At 39.5% G+C, this 22,957-nt stretch overlaps 1 protein-coding gene across 1 annotated transcript; it reads left to right on the top strand.

Annotated features, from left to right (window-relative positions):
* The first annotated feature begins 5,861 nt into the window (after window positions 1-5,861).
* LOC137615978 (cylicin-2-like) lies at window positions 5,862-7,568 on the top strand. Its single transcript, XM_068345660.1, has 3 exons — window positions 5,862-5,874; window positions 6,080-6,274; window positions 6,427-7,568. The coding sequence occupies exons 1-3, from the start codon at window positions 5,862-5,864 to the stop codon at window positions 7,566-7,568; spliced, it is 1,350 nt and encodes a 449-aa protein (XP_068201761.1).
* The last annotated feature ends 15,389 nt before the right edge of the window (window positions 7,569-22,957 follow it).

Raw genomic sequence — 22,957 nt, 5'->3', positions numbered from 1 at the left:
AAGTTTGACCTCAAAGCTTCATATCAAATAAGTATCAGTAATTTCAGGTTAATAATTATTTTTCAGAAAATCCCAATATTTCAATTGCTTGTTTGCAGTAGTAGATCCTATTTATGTATTTCTTTAAAATTCAATGAACGGGCATCTTTGTTTCAAGGCATACGGATGACAAAATTGCCATTGAAAGGGTAAAATCTATTGTGTACTGGTTTTAAGCTTCGTATATTCTTTGTACAAAATATGCAGTTAACTGCCTAGTACTCTAGTCTAGAATATAGCCCATATAGTTGATAGAAGTTCTAGCTTGGAGCATTTTACAAATTGGATTTATATCAAAAGGTTTTATGAAAGGAATAGTAATTAAATTTGAGTTCCAGGGAAGATTAAATTTTTATTTTTTTCATGATATTCTTAAAAAAAGGAAACCATTAATGAAGTAGTTTTAAAGCAACACTTATGGAATATTTCTCAAAGTGGATGTTCTAAGAAATGTTTTAAAGTAAAACTTAAGATTTTTCCACGAAGGCTTGAAGGAGTAGTTATACCTAATGGAATGGTTAAGCTTAACCGTTTGTAAAGAGAATGCTCATATTTCTAGTTCTTGATACGTAGGGCAAGCTTTAAAGGGATACTGGAAGGGAGAAATTGTACCCAAGGCTCAATTTCATCAGGAAAAAATAGTTGGCTCGTTATTTATTTATGTCATAGGTTAGGTCAAAGAAACAAAAATTATTAGGTTCTTAAAACAATTTGGTGAATGCCTGCTAAATTCCTTTCAACGTAGCATTTTGAAGTAGTACTTCAAAGGTTAGTACTTGTAAAATAATATTTACAAAATAGAAGGTAGTTTTGTGGTTGAAATTACCAGTTGTGATAGAAATGTAGGTTGTATTTTTAAAACCTATTAAACATGGTTTTATAGGTAAAATTGTATTCCAAATCTAATAAAAAATAACTAAAGATGATAATTGGGAATGGTAATAAGGGTTTTTTTTTCTTATTAACGTAACAAAGCAAATATGACATGCTTAAAACCAGTTGTTTTCATATACAATAAAGTACTATGTTTTGTCATTTATGATTTCATTACATACAACATATCAATAACTAAAACTTCATTGAGACTTTAGATGCTCGTATGATTCAAACTGTATTGTGGTTAGAATTATTCAAAATATTTTTGTTGTAAATAATAGGGGCTACTTAATGTCAATTGCCTAATGAAAATTTGTAGAGACAAATACTTTGATACAAAATCAATGGTCCTGAATGATAATTTATGATACAAAAAAAATATATACCATTGCTAATGGAATAACTACATGTATTGAATAAGTAAGGGTAGATGGCCCAACATTTTGACGTCAGTAGTTAGAAATATGGCATTACTGAATAATCGAGTCGTATTCTAGGTTTATTATAGTCAGATCTGGAAAAGGTGCATGAATAATTTTGAGTACATGATTTGTGAATAGCTAATTAAACTGATTCATCAATAAGAAGTCTTAAGCAATTCTTAGGTTTAGCAAGAAGTGGGCAGAAATTTCTTAATATCCACAGTTAATGGTAAAGCCTAAGAGTTTACTCGTCAAATTTGAAATGTTTATTTAAGACCCAACTATTTCAATTTTGAAAAGGAGGAAAACATAATCTTCACCATTAATTAATGGGGTTATAAAGAAATTTCTGCCCACCTCTTTCTGAACCTTAGGAACGTCTCATTTCTGTTATGGATGAATTAGTTCCTTAATTTGCTATTCACAAATCTTGTGCTCAATATATTATGCATAAACCTTTTCCAGCTCTGACTATAATGAACCTAAAATATGACAAGTATTCAGTAATGCAATATTACTCTGACGTCAAAATGTTAGGACATCTACCTTTACTTATGTAATATATGTATTTATACTATTATCAGTTGAATATCCCCTTTTTTGTGATAAATTATCATTTGGGACCTCTAATGATCGTCTGTCTATTTTTATGCAAGTGACCTTAAGTAACGCCTATTATTTACAACAACATTTATAACTAATCATTTTGATCAATTTTGCTTTATGTACCAGAACTTTCAAGCAATTATATAGACTGTTTAGATATATTGAACTTCAATAAACTGTATATATACTTTGTATAATAACATTGTAATATAAGAATGGAGAAATAAAATGCATAAAGGTATATTACACTTTTTAATTTAGTTTCCAATAGTACATAAAAAGAAAATGGGATGAAAATTAAAAAATAGAAAATGAAAAAAAAACGAAAATGTAACTACTAAGTATTCTCCCTATACTAAGCCTCATATGGCAGAGTGTTCTCCCTAAACGCCCCCCTACCCCTTCTAGCATCAGCAAATGCCTTATTCCCCACGTAAAAAGGGCCAAAAGGCTCATGAAATGGTCCTTTCTCCCAACTAGCCACTTGTTCTTTGGGACTACTATTGATCCCCCATATATAGAGTTTGTTCACCCCCCACTGGGGAGATGAGAGCAGCAGTAGTGTTTTATGAATATAAGGTACAAGATGGCCGAACTGTGTCTTAGTATTTCATATGGAACCAAAGTTCACTTCTTAATCCAACTGTCTGTAAAGTAGGTTAATCCAGACTAAAGTCATGATAATAATGGCCTTGTTATTTCCTTTAGTTAATATTCCTCAAAAGCCTCTTATTCAATCTCAAAGATGTTGAATTAAAATCTTAAGTACAGAAATAAACCTAAATAGGTAGTTAAAACTTCCAATTAACACAATATGGCTGAAGAAAAACTTAGAAATTCGTTAAAGACTTTTATTGTAGTAGATTAAATGTCAAACATGAAACAGGTTTCAGTATAATCAGCTTAATTATATAATAAATACAAACACTATGAAGTCAATGACATAAACGTGTATTAAATTCATGAAACCTCATTTTCTGAAAGCTTTAAACGCCACAAATTCAAAGAAAACTTAACGTTTGTCATCATTTAAACTCACAGTTAGACCAGGAGAGACTCTAGGTGAGTATTCCCTCTTCTACCATCGTTTACTGAATAACAATCCGTTTTCTTTGATATTGATCAGTGTCCGTTTTCTTTTTCTCGAAAACCTGAAGGTGTGTTTGAAGCTCAGCATAACTTTGAGGTTACATATTTCATGACTGCCTAAGTAAGTAGTGTTTTATCTAATAGATTTATAAAATTATTAATAAATAAAGAAGAAAAAGGAAAGCCCACCAAGGCCATCCCCTGTCCCACCTAGTAACGAGAAACTTAATGCAAAATTTTCTTCTGAGGAAGCAATGTTACCAGGCCCTTGAATGCTATCCTTTTCCTTCTTTTTTTTCGTTTTTTTTTTTATTGATAATTTTACAAACAATAATATCAGGATTGTAATCCAAAGAGTTCAGAAATAGTTTGGAGTTCTCCTTAAGTTAAATGGTAAAACATTTATGTAAATTTTTACATTACTATACATCAGATTCCAGTGATTGTAGAATTACGTTAATTCTTTAATGATAAAGGAAATTATACATTTCGACAAGAAAACAAGAAAAACAAATTCTCAAATGTAAAACCAACACAAAATCTAAAAGCAGTAACAGAGTCATTTTCAAGCCTTTGAGCAATCTCAGAACGATCCATTACTACAGACACCTGAAGCTTTCTCAAAAGCAGACAAGATTCACAAATGCCAAAGTTGCCTCCCTCCCTGGCTCGTGCCATTTCAATGCAGATGATTGAGTCGGGTAAAAGAGGAGAGCCGTGCAAGACTACTGCCCTGACCATCCTTGCTACTCCCCCCAGCAGACAGTCAGATCGGACCGAAGTACGCATTCATCTTACACGTGGACACCTGAATCACTTTAGCTGTGTAATAATGTTCTCGAATGCAAACCCTGGGAAATGAGACTTTAACCTGAAACATTTTACTTTAAATCTAAACTAAAACAATGAGAGATATTATATAACCATGACTAAAATACCTTTTGAAAATGGGTTTCTTTTTACTTGCAGAGACAGGGCTATGAAAATAATCTAATTGAATATTTACCGACAGTTTGAGATTGATCCTTTTAATTCAAAATTGATATAAATACTAATGACAAACTTAGGACTATATACAATACCCCCAAAATGTACACTAATCCTATAAATTTGACTGTCTTATACACCTATAAAATCAAATAAAGTTAACCTCACCAGATACTATCCTCAGCTTATATTTTTATAATATACTATTCAGCTTATAATCCCTAATTTTAGTATACTATTCCCAACATTCAATCCCTTAAACTACTATTATCACCTCAACCATTCATAATATCCTCCTCATGTTACAATCTTTTACTAAACCATCCCCTGCTTTAATCCATCACTCTACTATCACGAGAATATATCCTCAGCTTATAATCAAAAGAGGTGAATCTTTATTACGAATTTCACGCAGGTCCTGCGTAACTAAATATATAACTACAAGTTACAGTCAAAATGATTGAAGATATTTCTACGAATTTAGATAATTTAATTATTTTCTAAGTTATTAAAATGAGCTCAGAAATGAAAGACACAGACAGACAAGCAGAGATCAAGTTTTCGGAGTGCAATATTCGCTACTGAGAATCGGTACAAAAAGAATACATTAAATAACAGATCTAATTTTAGTATTATTCAAAACGGAAACGTCTCTGAGCTCATAAATACCTTTCAATATTAGGCAGTTGAAATTATTACCAACGAAGGCAAATGTATATTTAGATTATGAAATACTTAATTACCTGTAATCCACAGCATTTCAAGCTAATGAAATATATAAATGATGAATTCATTACGCATTTTAATTAAGATTGAAAAACTATAAAAGTTTTCTTTATAAACACAGGACCAGAAATTTTAACTTTTATACAAGTTCATTATTTTTTAAAAAATATGTACTAATAAAGAGCTAAGCATGAAATCAAAGCTTCTGTGAACAGAAACACAAATTGTAATTTTCTATCATTTACTTCTTGCTGACTTTATGAAGACAAATATATTCTACTTATATAGTTTAAAAAATTACATAAATAGTGCCTTGAAATTCGAAAATCGAGAAAAAATTGCTCTTTAAAGTTTTTCATATAAATATCGACGAAAACAAAATTTTCGAGTCAAAAACATACATCATAAAGAAAAATATATTATTTACGCATATTATAAAGCTTAATTATCAAGATTATAATGCGCTATTTAAAAGTTTTGAAAGTGCAATCTTTTTATACGCCCTGCTTACTGAAGCTGAGTTTTCGAAACTTTTGGGAAAAAAATATTTGTTTTTCTTTAAGAAACTCGAATTTCAAGCCTACCAATGGGTTGGCTGAATAATGGATAGAGGATATTTTTTTCCATTTTATATAGATTTAGAATTTTTTTTTTTTTTCAGATGCTACGTTACGTTAAATTACAATGAAAACCCCACCCTAATTATACATAAAAACCTGTAATCCTAATTCGTACACATATCTAAGTAAAAAAAGCTGTAACTAAAATCGTTTCAGTCTGAATTTTTTAAGGATACACTGACAAAAAGCGGACTTCCATGGTCCACCTTGGAATATGATCTATTGAAAGGAATTAGGCAAAAGAATGACATAACTTCTCCGTAAAAATATCACAACAATCATTCTTCAATACTAGCATAACAACCCCTTATTCCTTGCAGTGGAATTCTTAATTTCATAGCACTAAGCCCTAACGTCTAATATTTCCAAATATTCATCTCAATTAAGCAAAACTCATATCAAGTATAAAATTACAATGAGTTTTAATAATTTTTGCTATACTGATGTGCGATGAATAACAATCTTAAGAGAGTAAAGTAGACTTAAGTAAGAAACAATGGAGCTCCTTGGTAATAAGAAATGAAAATCATCTGACGAGGTATCTTGTTATTATCATATTTTAAGAGGGAAACGAGATTAACTTTAGGCATATAGCCCAACAATTTGACCTGCAAAGCCATTCAACAACAGAGACCAATCGTGGGAAACCATGCAGGTACACTTTGAAGTTAAATGTATAAGAAATTGGAAAGCAAGATGAAAGAATTAATGCAGGAAAGGTTGAGGTACAGTCGAAGGCAGGAAAGGAGAAGGTAAAGTTAAAGTCAAGAAAGGAGGAGGTAAAGTTGAAGGCAGGAGAGGAGGATGTAAAGTTGAAGGCAGGAGAGGAGGATGTAAAGTTGAAGGTAGGAGAGGAGGATGTAAAGTTGAAGGCAGGAGAGGAGGATGTAAAGTTGAAGGCAGCAAAGTGTGAGGTAAAGTTAAAGGCAGGAATGGAGGAGGTAAAGTTGAAGGCAGGAAAGGAGGAGGTAAAGTTGAAGGCAGGAAAGGAGGAGGTAAAGTTGAAGGCAGTATTGAAGGCAGTAAAAGAGCAGGTGAAGTTGGAGGCAGCAAATGAGGAGGTAAAGTTGAAGGCAGCAAAGGAGGAGGTAAAGCTGAAGGCAGGGTAGGAGGAGATAAAGAGGAAGGCAGGAAAGGAGGAGGTAAAGTTAAAGGCAGGAAAGAAGGAGATAAAGTTAAAGGCAGGAGAGGAGAAGGTAAAGTTAAAGGCAGGAAAGGAAGAGATAAAGTTGAAGGCGGGGTAGGAGGAGATAAAGAGGAAGGCAGGAAAGGAGGCGGTAAAGTTGAAGGCAGCCAAAGAGGAGTTAAAGTTGAAGGCAGCAGAGAAGGAGGCAAAGTTGAAAGCAGGAAAGGAGGAGGTAAAGTTGAAGGCAGGAAAGGAGGAGGTAAGGTTGAAGGCAGGAAAGGAGGAGGTAAAGTTGAAGGCAGGAAAGGAGGTAAAGTTGAAGGCAAGAAAGAAGGAGGTAAAGTTAAAGGCAGTAAAGGAGGAGGTAAAGTTGAAGGCAGGAAAGGAAGAGGTAAAGTTGAAGGCAGGGTAGGAGGAGATAAAGAGGAAGGAGAGGAAGGCAGGAAAGGAGGAGGTAAAGTTAAAGGCAGGAAAGGAGGAGGTAAAGTTGAAGGCAGGAAAGGAGAAGGTAAAGTTGAAGGCAGGAAAGGAAGAGGTAAAGTTGAAGGCGGGGTAGGAGGAGATAAAGAGGAAGGCAGGAAAGGAGGAGGTAAAGTTGAAGGCAGCAAAAGAGGAGTTAAAGTTGAAGGCAGCAAAAGAGGAGTTAAAGTTGAAGGCAGCAGAGAAGGAGGCAAAGTTGAAAGCAGGAAAGGAAGAGGTAAAGTTGAAGGCAGGAAAGGAGGAGGAAAAGTTGAAGGCAGGAAAGGAGGAGGTAAAGTTGAAGGCAGGAAAGGAGGTAAAGTTGAAGGCAGGAAAGGAGGTAAAGTTGAAGGCAGGAAAGGAGGTAAAGTTGAAGGCAAGAAAGAAGGAGGTCAAGTTAAAGGCAGCAAAGGAGGAGGTAAAGTTGAAGACAGCAAAAGTAGAGGTAAAGCTGAAGGCAGGAAAGAAGGAGGTAAAGTTGAAGGCACCAAAGGAGGAGATAAGATTGAAGGCAGCAAAGGAGGAGGTAAAATTGAAGACAGGAAAGAAGGTAAAGTTGAAGGTTATAAAGTTAATGCAGCTATTGTTAGAATTACCGCTGCCAAGGCCCTTAGGTAATGCCTACAGAGAACTAGTGGCAGTACCCCTTCTGGTATGAGAGAGAGAGAGAGAGAGAGAGAGAGAGAGAGAGAGAGAGAGAGAGAGAGAGAGAGAGAGAGAGAGAGAGAGAGAGAGAGAGAGATGATTTCTTACAAAATCAGTAGCGGGTACTTTGATTTTGGCAAGATTAGAACTTTAAAATTCAAGTGACATCAAAAGACTTTCAATATTGTACTGGAATATTCTAAGCTGTACCCTCTTTTAATGTAACAATTTGTAAATTTCTCATTTCATTACTTTCATTAGAGATCCATAAGAATTTTCCTTCTTTTTTCAAAAGATATTCCTTACAAATAATAAGTAAGGTTTATTATTACTTTGATTACTTTCAATGTTCCGATTGTGAAGTATTTCAATCATTACAATGTTAATCAAAGTTCACGCTAGTTTTAATTAGGACAGATTGATACCAGTTGACTGATAAACCTAAAGTGAAACTTGCTATAAGCCCAGACCATCTAACAAATGAACAGGAGCTAAAATGGCTAAACAAAAATATTAGTTACGAATCTGCCCAAGATTCAATGTTTAATTCAATAATATTAAAATATCTATATTGTACATTAGCAAGATATAGAGCTATAAAGATAGTTAAGGTATCATGATATATCTATATTAAGGGGATTAAACTAACTTTTTAAATAAGATATCCCAGTTGCTGTGAGCTTTGCAGGTGTATAAAACATAATACGTTACAAAGCTTTGAATTCTTCTCAAGGAAGAATACTGTTTAAAGAAAGGACTATTTCTGCACATCAGTATTGCACTAACCAAAAAAGGCTACATAAAAATCAATGCATCCTCAAAACACAAATTAGATGATACATAAACAAAGCAATTTTATGGAAATGAATCTTTCATACCTTGACCAATATAAGGAACCGAATAAAATCTTTCCCCTAAATCCAGGAAACTTCTCAATTAAAATACAAACCTGACGAGATTCTTTGTCAACGATCTACAAACCTATTCTTAATACCAAATCAGCTATAACATATTCAAGAACTTATTACACAATTATTCTAGAAATGATTAAAGTGTTATTTATCCCTTCTTTATGTCATAGGCACAAACGACCCGAGCCAAGAAGCAAAATGGAATTTATGAACCGAGCTGTGCACCTTTTCAGAGAGCCCAGCTATCTCGCCATAATGAATAGTTCTGAAATTAAAGACTTCAAAATGACCCTCTTACCAAATTCCTCGAAACAATTACGTTAAGTATACTTATCATTAATCTCTAACATTTTAATTATACTTTAATTTAAATTTTTTTTATGAAATTTGGAACTAAAAGTTACCACTGATTACACATTAACTTCAAAAAGAACATAAACATATCTGGAGCACATTGAATCACAATCCTTTTACATTAGATACTTTCCACTACTCACATTACACAGTTCATAACAAATTAACATGTTTTTGTCATTGACATAAGTGCATATAACTTTGCTAGAAATGAAAATGACAGTACCAAAACCTGTAAGTTTGACAGTATAACCTCCTACAATGAAAGTTTCTTAAACATTTTGAAATTATTTGAATAAGATTATTTATACAAAATTATAAATTCTGATAACCAAAACAATTTTAAGAATTTGAGGCTTTTGATAAAGTTAATAATGGTATAACACAGCAATAATTTTCATGACTTTAGCTGTCAGCATAAAACCTACTCTGACAAGACAGCTAGATAAACAAGCAGACTAAAATCCAATATGTTTACCAATACAGGTAGTTGGCCTTTGACAAGTACAATATATTCAAATAAACACATTGAGCTACAGCTCTCAAAACACCAGTAAAAAAATGAACAAATTCTGTACATGGGGAATAGAATAATAGTCTTAAAGAACAAGTGATTACTCTAGTTAAGATCAGGATCTACCTCATGAACCCTTCAGCCCTTTTTATGGTGAGGAATAAAATGGCAAAGGCTGATGCTCAAAGAGGAGGGGGGCAGAAGGAGACTCGTCAGCCATATGAGGCGAGAATCTTTTTTTTTTTTTTTTTTTTTTTATAACATTTCCAAATTTGGGGTAAGGAAGGATCAAGGATGGGGAGTGGGAGATCTGAAATTGGAGGCGAGCATCAGGTTAATATAAAAGAGAACTACTTCATAATTCACCCTTACTGGAAAATGTGTACATAATCTTCCATTACTTTTAATGATTAGTATGTTATTCTTCAAGGTATATTCATGTAGCAGAGAGAGAGAGAGAGAGAGAGAGAGAGAGAGAGAGAGAGAGAGAGAGAGAGAGAGAGAGAGAGAGTATTTATCGAAAATACTTATTACCTTTAAATCCATAACATTAACCTGAACTTATATCCTATAATATCATTGAAATTTACTCTTACTATATTTTCATTAAAAAACATCTAATGAGCTGAACTCTTCATCAGTTTAACCAATATTTCGTGACATATAAAGCAGGTGCAGGTAGGGTCAGAAGGAAAGTGTAATTGTAGGTGGGGTCGGAAAGAAAGTGTAAGTGCAGGTAGAGTCAGAAGGAAAGTGTAATTGTAGGTAGGATCAGAAGGAAAAGTGAAAGTGCATGTAGGATCAGAAGGAACTGTTAAGTGCAGGTAGGGTCAGAAGGAACAGGAAAGTGGAGGTAGGGTCAGAAGGAACAGTAAAGTGCAGGTAGGGTCACAAGGAAAGTGTGAGTGTAGGTAGGGTCAGAAGGAACAAGAATGTGGAGGTAGGGTCAGAAGGAACAGGAAAGTGCAGGTAGGGTCAGAAGGAACAGGAAAGTGCAGGTAGGGTCAGAAGGAACAGGAAAGCGCAGGTAGGGTCAGAAGGAACAGGAAAGTGCAGGTAGGGTCACAAGGAAAGTGTGAGTGTAGGTAGGGTCAGAAGGAACTGTTAAGTGCAGGTAAGGTCCGAAGGAACAAGAATGTGGAGGTAGGATTAGAAGGAACAGGAAAGTGCAGGTAGGGTCAGAAGGAACAGGAAAGTGGAGGTAGGGTCAGAAGGAACAGGAAAGTGCAGGTAGGGTCAGAAGGAACAGTAAAGTGCAGGTAGGGTCACAAGGAAAGTGTGAGTGTAGTAGGGTCAGAAGGAACTGTTAAGTGCAGGTAGGGTCAGAAGGAACAAGAATGTGGAGGTAGGGTCAGAAGGAACAGGAAAGTGCAAGTAGGGTCAGAAGGAACAGGAAAGTGGAGGTAGGGTCAGAAGGAACAAGAATGTGGAGGTAGGGTCAGAAGGAACAGGAAAGTGCAAGTAGGGTCAGAAGGAACAGGAAAGTGGAGGTAGGGTCAGAAGGAACAGGAAAGTGCAGGTAGGGTCAGAAGGAACAGTAAAGTGCAGGTAGGGTCACAAGGAAAGTGTGAGTGTAGGTAGGGTCAGAAGGAACTGTTAAGTGCAGGTAAGGTCAGAAGGAACAAGAATGTGCAGGTAGGGTCAGAAGGAACAGGAAAGTGCAGGTAGGGTCAGAAGGAACAGGAAAGTGGAGGTAGGGTCAGAAGGAACAGGAAAGTGCAGGTAGGGTCAGAAGGAAAGTGAGAGTGTAGGCAGGGTCAGAAGGAACTGTTAAGTGCAGGTAGGGTCAGAAGGAACAGGAAAGTGCAGGTAGGGTCAGAAGGAACAGGAAAGTGCAGGTAGGGTCACAAGGAAAGTGTGAGTGTAGATAGGGTCAGAAGGAACTGGTAAGTGCAGGTAAGGTCAGAAGGAACAAGAATGTGGAGGTAGGGTCAGGAGGAACAGGAAAGTGCAGGTATGGTCACAAGGAACGTGGAACTGCAGGTAGGGTCAGAGGGAAAGTGTAAGTACATGTAGGATCAAAGGGAACTGTTAAGTGCAGGTAGGGTCAGGAGGAACAGGAATGTGGAGGTAGGGTTAGAAGGAACAGGAATGTGGAGGTAGGGTCAGAAGGAACAGAAATGTGGAGGTAGGGTCAGAAGGAAAGTGCAAGTGCAGGTAGGGTCAGAAGGAAAGGGTAAGTGTAGGTAGGGTCAGAAGGAAAGTGTAAGTGCATGTAGGAACAGAAGAAATTGTTAAGTGCAGGTAGGGTCAGAAGGAAAGTCCAAGTGCAGATGGGGTCAGAAGGAACGTGCAAGTGCAGATGGGGTCAGAAGGAACGTGCAAGTGAAGGTAGGATCAGAAGGAAAATGCAAGTGCAGTTAGAACCAGAAGGAAATAGAAATTGCATGTAAGATCAGAAGGAACGGGAAAGTACAGGTAGGGCCAGAAGGAAAGTCCAAGAGCAGGTAGGGTCAGAAGGAAAGTCCAAATGCAGGTAGGGTCAGAAGGAACGGGCCAGTACAGGTAGGGTCAGAATGAACGTGCCAGTATAGGTAGGGTTAGAAGGAACGTGCCAGTGCAGGTAGGGTCAGAAGGAATATGGAAGTGCAGGTAGGGTCAAAAGAAACGTGCCAGTGCAGGTAGGGTCAGAAGGAAAGTGCCAGTGCTGGTAGGGTCAGAAAGAACGTGCAAGTGCAGGTATGGTCAGATGGATATTGCAAAGACCATCAAGCTATGCCTAAAATGCAACAGTCGGAGGTACACTGTTGGAACTACACACCTACGTAGATAATATATTAGATTTCATATCCGGCTTCTCACATAACTTAAATCCTATGACCTTTAGTCTAGGCAAACGATGTTTCATAATAATCTTCTTCAATAGACGTTCACTGACCTATATATCATGATAAAGGATTTAATCTTAAGTTTCATTGACTAGTTTTCCCATTACCCCTGACTAACTTTTAAAGTTCCTAAATTTCTTGCAAAAAAAACGTATATGAATAGAGAGAGAGAGAGAGAGAGAGAGAGAGAGAGAGAGAGAGAGAGAGAGAGAGAGAGAGAGAGAGAGCCAACTGTTGCAAAGTAATACAAAAGGTCAGAGGGACGAAATTTGACTAATATTTAAGACTTTTCAGACATTACAAAATAAGAAATAAAAGGTACCAAAATTTTCTTCAATATATAAATCTAAAGAAGTACATTATTCTCATTTGTTTTCATCCTTAGAAAACACAGAATTGTGAAATGGGAAAATAGCAAAACATTATCTTTAATAAATGGGAAAACTAAAGTAAATTATTGTATTCGGTTTTCCATTAGCAATATACAAAAAGTTTACACAATATCAAGATTTGAATTCTCGAATATTTTTCTTTATTTAAAAAACAAATGGGGAAGAGTAAATATCTCGCTAGTTCTGTGATTGTTTGGCAGATGGCATAGAAAGAAAAACTTAAGGTGCTACATGTGACAATATACCTTGAATTCCATTGATACAGAAGTTCTCTTTTAAATATCCCGAAAACTATAGAAGTAAAATTATTAGTAATATGTATAAATCTTAAGTCAACCAATTACGAAGAATTTGCCAATTAGATCTTAATTCACAGAGCAACGCCAGGCAACTCTGGAGCCTCAAGATTGACAAGAGAACTGGAACCTAAAGAGCAACAAGAAAACTGCAGAAGAAATGAGAGACAAAAAACTCTTAAAAACAAGAGAGGTTAAAAAAAAAAACATGAAACATTGAATTTCTTGTATAGAAACAAGAAAAAAGGAGGGATATAAAATAGCTCCTTAGGCCAAGGCTTATAGGGGATACCTCCCTACAGAATTATTGTTCTAGATCATTCCATAGGCAATATAGTGCTCCAAATATCTATCAAGCAATGTCCCAGATTACTTCATCATCCAATGGGTGCCCAAGACAACTTCAAAGTGTTCAAAATAACACCAAAGAAGAAAGGTGTCCAGAATAACTTTCAAGACCAAAAAGTGTCTTGAGTAACTGAATAGACTAGGGAATAAGGCCCCAATAACTCCATAGACAATGTGGTAGCCTTAACAAACCATTGTGTTCTATAACATAAATTCCGCAAACGAGGATGTACTAAAAACTGATAGATCAAATAAATGTTCCAGATATCTTATTGAACCAAGAAACACCTCGAAGAACTTAATAAGTAAAGGATTGCCAGATTACTAAGTAAACTAATGAACATCCCAAATAACCTTAAAACAATGTGAAACCAGGATTTCATCACAATCCATGGCTAAGCAAATTGAACCAAGAAACACCTCGAAGAACTTAATAAGTAAAGGATTGCCAGATTACTAAGTAAACTAATGAACATCCCAAATAACCTTAAAACAATGTGAAACCAGGATTTCATCACAATCCATGGCTAAGCAACTCCTCAAATGACTCCTTAGGATAAGGAGTGCCATTAAGGAAGATTTAAGCATATAGGAACTAATGAGTGTTATCAGAAAACCTTAGCAAATCCAGGCATTGCCCAATAACCAGTATTTGCAAAGAGAAAATTCATTAAACACGGGAACTCTGCCACTTTTTTTTATAGAGAGTGTCCAAAATTTTCCAGAGTACTATAAAAAGCTCATATCAGACCTAAAGTGTGTTATCAGAATATATTGGCAAATAAAGGCAGTATTTGCCAAGAGAAAATTCATTAAACAAAAAGAACTCTGTAACTCTCTTTAATTGATAGAAAGTGTCTCAAAATCCTAAAGAGAATTATTTGAAAAAAATCTGTAAACAAGGATTGTTCAAAAACCTCTATGGATCAAGGAATTGTCAAAGGAACTCCACAGATCCAAGAATAACCACATAGGATATCAGATTTTACTTCGGGAGATACTTTAAATCAGGTCATATCAAACCATCACAAATAGAGTCAAGGAAAAATTCAAAATCTCTTAAAACCAAACTGGCGCTTTCAAAACTGTCAGCTAGGGTGGCCTGAAAATTTCCTAAGTCAGGCATAATCCTGAAACTTAGAAATGCCTTGTAAAAACTGGCAAAACTTAGTATGAAGGAAAATATCAGCATTAATATTGAAAGATCATAACTGTTTACATAATTTTCGTAAAAATGTTTACAACAAAGAAGAAAAGCATAGATATATTGGTGTCCTAAGGGGGATTATCCAAGGAAACCAACATGAGAAATTATTACCATTAGTAAGAACTAGTTATTTCTTGGGATCGATTTTATCAAACAATTTGATTCTCCGGATATCTAGATGTACCCATGTTTGATATTTGATTTCAGTACTTTCCTCCAGTAACAAATGAAGCTTAATTATTCTAACTTTTCCTTAGAGAGGAGACAAACAGGAAGCATTTATGATGGCTTAGATCTAAAGGAAACTAAACTAACAATTCATTACATCTCCAAACGAGATCCCTATTTTCCATAAAAAAAAAAACAAAAAAACAAAGAAATCTATCATGACCAGAAATAAATTTTGAGGAAGTTAAAATTATCATGTTTCACAACTTGATTTGGAATATATTTCAAGCTAGATAGTTGAAAGCCTTAACTCTTAAAAACACTAGCATTTCCAACTCATCATACCATCAACAATTAGCCACTAATAAGATTTCAACCTCCAGCAAGATCCAGGAAAAGAAACGTCAGAAGACTTTTGTTTAATTATCAGACGATAGATTCTCCGAGAGAATAACTTACTAGAAAGAACCTTCTTAAATAATCAGTTATTAAAAACATAAACTTGATAGCTTTGGAAAGTGTACCACCGTATGATCAAACCGGACAATTGTCCTAAGAGAAGAATTATGATCTAACAAAATAGTATGAACCATGTGGAATTCTCCAGATTATTCAATATCACGAGCAGGCTCCAGATCAAACAAAGCATGAAAAGTGGAAGTAAATCACTGCTGCTGCAACTTGATTATTCACAAAAAATGAATAACAGTTATCATAAGCATGTCATCAAGCTGCATACGATGTGTTCTGATTAAAGACAAAGCTTAATGATCAACAAATATTCACCGAATAGGAAAGCATAATGGAAACTAAGGATAGAAACAAAACCATAAAATGTCATAAGCTAAATCACAGGTTAAAAAAAACCTGGAATTGTTAAGTAGCTTTCCAATCTATCAGCGTTAATCCAATGTCCATAAGTGCCATTAAGAGCACTCTATCAAAGAAATACAATGGAGAATGGGAATCACATTATGAAAAAGATCATCACCAAGTAGAACCTCACCTGATTGAGAAACTAGTGATCAGCTGAAATTTGAGTAAAGCTATGATTAAATATCTTGACTTTTAGCTATATGTCTTTTTAAAAACATACATTATACAATATAATAGGAATAAATATTTAGTATTTCATTTCCGTAAAGAAAATAACCTAAAGATACCACAATGCTTGCTTGTAAAAAAATACACATATAATATTAGCACCAAAAATTTTAACTGATATGTTTTCTGATTTATAGTAATACTATGATCATGTGTTTATGTCCCTACAAATGCTATTAAAAAACCATAGCTATTAATTACCCACAAGTACAAGTTTAGGTAACATAAAAACGTTATCCCACATATGACTAGAAGATTGGAAAACATACAAGCAGTGTGGTCAAATTACCTTAGAATTAAATGGCACACAACTGAAAATCAATTAACCCCTTTTCTATAATCCCGATAAAACAAGACATTGGCAACATTTGTATACTTACTCTAAATACGAGAAAATTATTATAACTAAAATTTTCAATTTATGATAATACATTAGTGAGAGTGAGATTTTATATTGAGGCTTCTGGTAGATTTAGTATGACACAAGATAGCAATTGACTGAGGTGGATATAAAAGTTATTAAAGTGGCAATTCAGTGTGGTCAAATTAACTTAGAATTAAGTGCCACACAACTGAAAATTATTTAACCCTTTTTCTATAATCCCGATAAAACAAGACATTGGCAACATTCGTATGCCTATAAATACGAGAACATTATCATAACCTAAATTTTAAATTGACGACAATACATTAGTGAGAGTGAGGTTTCATATTAAGGCTTTTGGTAAATTTAGTATGACACAAGATAGTAAATGATTGATATGGATAGCAAAGTTATTAAAGTGGCGATTCATTGATAGTTTAAGTTGACAATAAAGTAGAAATGAAATTTTACGCTTGTTCTATGTTGAAATTAAAAAAAAAAAAAAAAAAAAACCTGACAGTAGCGTCTATGATGATTAAGACTTATTAAATAAAATGAAAACTATACGGCAGAATAGCAGCATATTTTAAGATTTACAGAAAATTATAAGTTTTTCAGCTTAATTTTAAAAGCTAACTATGACAGAATATTTAAACAATATCAAGTATTAGAGAGCCCCACTGTTAACAGATCTACAATAAAATTTTGAAAATGAGTAATCCTTCCCTACACCTACAACCATGCCACGTATTTTAGGTCTTCTTCCACTTGCACATCAAAACAGAACTTTTCTTGTGATTAATGGACATCATTTGTCAATCTTAAGCATGAGACACTTTCCAACCTTATCCTGAAAAAAAAAATATGAATAAATCCTTTTACAATTCAGGACATATAAAACGATTTGATAGGCAAACTCAAACATGACAAATTATAATTTCTTAGTGAGATATTCTCAGAGAGTGCTAGGTAATTTTATAGGTTATATTCTAGTCGTGCTAATGGACAAATCCTCAAAACATAAAGAGAGAAAAACCAAACAAACCTATAAAATGACAAATTCGGAGATAATTTGTATTTTTCCTAACTATACAAAACTTAGCTATCTAATATGGGTAATTACTTTCGGCGTAGCTGAAAGGACGAGACATTAGAATTTTAATGAGGGTTTACTACCCCCCGCTAGTAGTGGGGGCTAGGGAGGGTAGCTTGCTACCCTCCCCCCTCACACACCTGTGTGGTAAGTTAACTTTGCTTAGAGGTAGGACTTCTCGGGGGACAGGGCTGGCGGGCAAGTTTGATTAAATAGCTAAGGTTTGTATAGTTAGGAAAAATACAAATTATCTCCGAATTTGTCATTTGTTCCATAACTGAAATACAAACCACGCTATTTAATGTGGGGGTCTCAACCCTTAGGAAGGGTGGAATAAGTCCCAGCCATACTGGCTTTTGGCTTTTGCCCGGGGACTCATTATCTGAGTGTGTCAGCACTCCACAATAAGGAGTCCCTGCACCTCGCTCGCACTTTGCTATGTGTGTGAAGGAATATGTTCGACTCGTCCTAGGAAGTTGACCTGAAGTTCTTTAGATGGAAACTTTAGGCTAGGACTCTCCCAATACCACCTCGTCAGGGTATGGGGCCACGACATTATTAACTTAATACTAGGAACACAAGGGAACATGGTTTACCTGCAGTAGTTTGAGGTCACCTGTGCAGAGAACCCAGGATGCTGCTTTCCCCAAGAGAGGGGAGGATGAACAAAAGAATAAGGGCCAGACATACCTTTTCTTTCATGCAAACTATAACCGGGTAACAATGCCCTCAACCCTCTACTACTTGTCCATTAAGGAGCCTGAGGTTTAAACCAGCTGTTGTGCAGCCACCACAGGGCCGATAGAGAACGTATCGAGCCTCCTGTGGGTCACGTCTTGCAGGTAGTGGGTGTGAAGGTCGTTTGACGCTTCCATACCCCTGCTTGTAGAACCTGCGTCACTGGGAAGTTCTTTTGAAGGCCAGGGGCGTAGCTACACCCCTGACATCATGAGCTCTAGGGCGACGTGATGGAGGAGGGTCAGGATTCAGGGACAGATGGATTGTCTTTCGAATCCATGTTGAGATGGTGTTCTTGGTAACCCTCCTTTTCAACCTCCCAGTGCTAACAAACAATGCCTGCACTTGGGGACGAACTGCAGCGGTTCTTTTCAGATATAGCCTCAGACTCCTTAATGGGCACAGTAGGAGATGGTCTGGGTCATCTGTTACGGAACGAAGATTCGAAATCCAGAAGGAGTCGAACCGAGGGTCCGGCACTCCCGGATTCTGAGTCTTAGCAATTAACTCAGGGACGAAGTTGAACGTTACCTCCCCCCATCCCCTTGAATGGGCGATGTCATACGAGAGACCATGAAGTTCACTAACTCGCTTGGCTGACGCCAAAGCTAGTAGGAACACCGTCTTCCAAGTCAGGTGGCGATCTGAAGCCTGGCGTAATGGTTCGTAGGGAGGTCTCTTAAGAGATCTGAGAACTCGAACCACGTTCCATGGAGGAGGTCTCACTTCCGACTGAGGGCAGGTAAGTTCATAACTACGTATGAGTAGGGAAAGTTCCAGCGAAGAAGAAATGTCCACTCCTTTGAGCCTGAAGGCTAGACTTAAGGCTGAGCGATAGCTTTTCACTGCAGAGACTGAAAGGCGCATTTCTTCTTGCAAGTACACGAAGAACTCAGCTATTGCTGGAATAGTGGCATCGAGTGGAGAGATACCCCTTCCACGACACCAACCACAGAAAACTCTCCACTTTGCCTGGTAGACCCCTGCAGATGACTTTCGCAGGTGTCCAGACATCCTTTCCGCAAATTGTTGCGAAAATCCTCTCTCTGCGAGGAGATGCTGGATAGTCTCCAGGCATGAAGCCGAAGCGAAGCTACGGCTTTGTGAAAGATGTTGGCGTGTGGTTGTTTGAGTAGCTTGTGTTGTGGAGGGAGTTCTCTCGGAGGCTCCGTAAGGAGTTGCAGAAGGTCCGGAAACCATTCTGCGTGATGCCACAGCGGAGCTATGAGGGTCATGGAGAGATTGACTGATATTCTGGTCTTGTTGAGTACCCTCCTCATCAGACAGAACGGGGGAAAGGCGTATACGTTGATGATGTCCCACCGTTGTTGGAAAGCATCTTGCCAGAGAGCTTTGGGATCCGGGACTGGGGAGCAGTACAGCGGCAGTTTGAAGTTCAACACTGTCGCGAAGAGATGCACAGTCGGGGAACCCCACAGAGTCAGGACTTTGTTGGCTACTTGACGATCCAAAGACCACTCGGTCACTATCTGAGACGCTCTGCTCAGACTGTCGGCAAACACATTCCTTTTGCCCGGAATGAAGTGAGCCGATAGTGGAATCTAGTGGACTTCGGTCCATCTCAGTATCTCTACTGCAAGATGGGATAGCTGTTCTGAAAAGGTACCTCCCTGCTTGTTGATGTAAGCCACTACTGTGGTGTTGTCGCTCATCACCACCACAGAGAGACCCGCCAGGTGCTGTTGGAACTGTTGAAGGGCCAGAAATACGGCCTTCATTTCTAGCAGATTTATATGGAGGCACTTTTCTGATTTTGACCACAGGCCTGAGGTCCTTTGGTTCAGAACGTGGGCCCCCCACCCTTTCTTTAAGGCGTCCGAAAACAGCATCAAATCCGGGGGGAGAACAAGAAGATCCACTCCCTTTCGTAGGTTCTCGTCTGCCACCCACCACTGAAGGTCCGTCCGTTCCGCGAGACCCATAGGGATCAGGACGTCCGGGGAATCGTGTCCCTGACTCGCCATTGCACAGATCTCATTCGGAGACAACCGTTGGGAACTAGACAGGCCAAGGATGAGAGATGGCCAAGGAGACGTAACAACGACTGGGTTGGGAGTTCGTCTTGTCTGAGGAAAGGACTTGCGACCTTCCTCAGCCTTGCTATCCTGTCGTCTGATGGGAAGGCTTCGTGGAGATTGGTGTTCAATATCATGCCTAGATATACCAGTATTTGGGTAGGAAGCAGAGAAGACTTCTCAAGATTTACCATGATCCTTAGATCTTGTCAAACCCCCAGAAGTTTGTCTTGGTGTCGAAGAAGGGTTGACTCCGAGTCTGCTAGGATCAGTCAGTCGTCCAGATAACGGAGGAGACGGATGCCGATCCTGTGTGCCCATGAAGATATCAGGGTGAACACTGGTGAAAACCTGAGGTGCTGTGGAGAGACTGAAACACAGCACCTTGAACTGGTAGATCTTGTTGTCTAGGCTGAATCTTAAGTACTTCCTTAAGACGGATGGATTGGGATCTGGAAGTACGCGTCCTTCAGATCCAGTGTACACATGAAGTCTCGTGGTCTCACTGCGAATCTGACCGTGTGTGCCGTCTCCATGCTGAACGGGGTCTACTTGCCAAACCTGTTCAGAGCTGAGACGTCGATGACTGGTCTCCAGCCTCCAGGCGCATTCTTTACAAGAAAGAGTCGACTGAAGAAGCCAGGGGACCCGGCGACGACCTTTTGGAGAGCGCCCTTCTTCAACAGGGTCTCGACTTCTGCCCAAAAGGCTTGCCCCCTTGTCGATCCCATGGCAAAAGAGCTCAACGACACTGGATTCGTCGTCAGGGAAGGTAGAGATGTTATGAACGGGACGCGATATCCTTGCTGATCACGGAGATTGTCCAGGAATCGGCCCCGAGTTGCTGCCACCTGTCTGCACAACTTTGAAGGCATCCCCCCAGTGGACGTGCAGGGGGACTGCCAATCCTAGCGTTTGTGGCCTCGGCCACTCCCCCTAGGATTTTTGCCTCCCCTGGAGGACTTTTTGCCTTACTTGTCTTTAACAGGAAAGGGCTGCTTGGACACCGTTGCCTTTGCTGCTACTGCCGGTTTCGTCGTCTTTGTAGGGCGAGGTTGTTGAGGTGCTGGAGGTTTATAGTGCTTTGATGTTAAAGCCCTCTGGAGGAGGGAGTCCTGGTTGGACTTCCTCCACCTCTCAGCCGCTTGCTCTACATCTTTCGGCTCAAACAGACTACTCCCCAAAAGGGAGGAATGTCTGAGCCTACTGACCTCGGTGCTGGGGACCTTCGAGTTAAATCTTTCAGACACCGCATCTCGGGGTTTCAGGATAGAATTAGCCCACAAGTTCGAGACTTGGTGGGCTAGAAACTCGATGGTACGAGTGCCTGAAAGAAGGAAGGTCTCCAAGGCCTTACTGGTACTCTCCTTAGATAAGTCTTTGGATCGTATCAGGATGCCAAGAGACCCTAGCCAGATATCCAGCCACAAAGTTGCCTGTATGGCACACTTCGCTACCTTATCCTGGCTGAGGATCTCCGAGGCCGAGAACGACACTGGCCGGTTGGAGTCTCTCTCAAGAGGGACTCCCCTGGAGAGCTCTTCCACCGAGTGGTGGAGGGGAAGAGCTAAACAGGACTCCACCATGATCTCGAAGTACCTCCTCTGGTGGACACGAGGAGGTGGGAGGAGTTTGTTTCCGGCACTGGAACGGCTGGAGGAGGCAAGCTCGGAGAGCTGGCTCTCGACCTTATCTCTGGCACTCTTAACCCACTGGGACCAAGGCAAAGCCGCGCTGGCTTTAGGGGCTTCTGGGTACCAAAGACTCGGTTCAGAACCGTGTCCTTGCCCTCTCGAGGAGGAATCTCTGGATCTGCGAATCCGTTAAGGTTCCTCATCAGAGTCAGAACTTGCCAGAATGCATGTTCCGACTCTTGCGGCTCTCTCCTGATGGACAAGCAGCAAGGTCTCCAGTCCCCAAAGGCTCTTCTTGGGGGGACTCGTGGATGTTCTCTGCAGGCTTAGCTGGCTCTGGTCTGATCCTCAAAGATTTTGGAATTGTCTTGGAGTCCTTCGACTCCCTCTTGGGAGGGATGCAGGATTCCAGCAAAGATGGTGGGGGGCTCTTCTCTACCTCCACCCGGGAAGACTTCTCAGTGCGAGGTGGGGTTTCTCCCATTGGTGCGATGGGAGAACGCCTCACCTCACGTGAATCCCCTGAGGACGCAAAATCCTCGTCCACAGGGGAGGGGAGAGAAAGTCTGGGGGGGGTGAGGGAGCCTTCCTCAAAGACTTCCGAGGAGCCAGTTTCGCCCTGGGAGAAGTTACCACGTCGTCCACTCTTCTTTTCCTCTTCAGGGGCGCCGAGATTGCCGCTGATTTGAGGCCTAGTTCAAAGAAAGCAGGCTTGAAAGCCTGCACAACCGCTCTAATCAAGGGCCCAAACCAGGGCTGCCGACTGACAGCAGCACTGTCTGAAAAGAAGCTGTGGAAGAAACGTTCCTGGAGCTGTCCGGAGATTTCCCTCCCTCTGTTGAGTGCGCTGTCCTGCACTTAGGGGGGGGGGGGGCGCGATGAGGACGACCTGACCACGCGTTGTCCTGCAGGCTCTCGTGAGGGAACGCGCTGTGAATCACGCTTGGCGTCGCGCTGGGCATCGCGCTGGGCATTGCGCTGGGCATCGCACTGGCCTTTGCGCGATAGGTTATTGCCTGGATCTGGAGTGGGCGATCGCTTGCGCGCGGGTGTGCTGGGGCGATGGCGAAGGCCCGCGATGGCGCGCGGGCGAGCGATGGCGCGCGGGCGAGCGATGGCGCGCGGGCGAGCGATGGCGCGCGGGCGAGCGATGGCGCGCGGGCGAGCGATGGCGCGCGGGCGAGCGATGGCGCGCGGGCGAGCGATGGCGCGCGGGCGAGCGATGGCGCGCGGGCGAGCGATGGCGCGCGGGCGAGCGATGGCGCGCGGGCGAGCGATGGCGCGCGGGCGAGCGATGGCGCGCGGGCGAGCGATGGCGCGCGGGCGAGCGATGGCGTGTAGGCGAGGGTGCGCATTGATGCACATGCGAGTGTGC

This window comes from Palaemon carinicauda, chromosome 22, assembly GCF_036898095.1.
Source record: "Palaemon carinicauda isolate YSFRI2023 chromosome 22, ASM3689809v2, whole genome shotgun sequence".
NCBI classification, from domain to species: Eukaryota; Metazoa; Arthropoda; class Malacostraca; order Decapoda; family Palaemonidae; genus Palaemon; species Palaemon carinicauda.
Note: the sequence above shows the minus strand (reverse complement) of the source record. Positions and strands in the feature narration are given on the sequence as shown.

What these genes read in the sequence shown, in the direction of transcription:
- LOC137615978 (XM_068345660.1), top strand. An exon ending in AAAGTTGAAGGCAGCAAAGT is followed by an intron (nt 6,275 to 6,426) that starts GTGAGGTAAAGT and finishes GCAAATGAGGAG; the next exon opens with GTAAAGTTGAAGGCAGCAAA.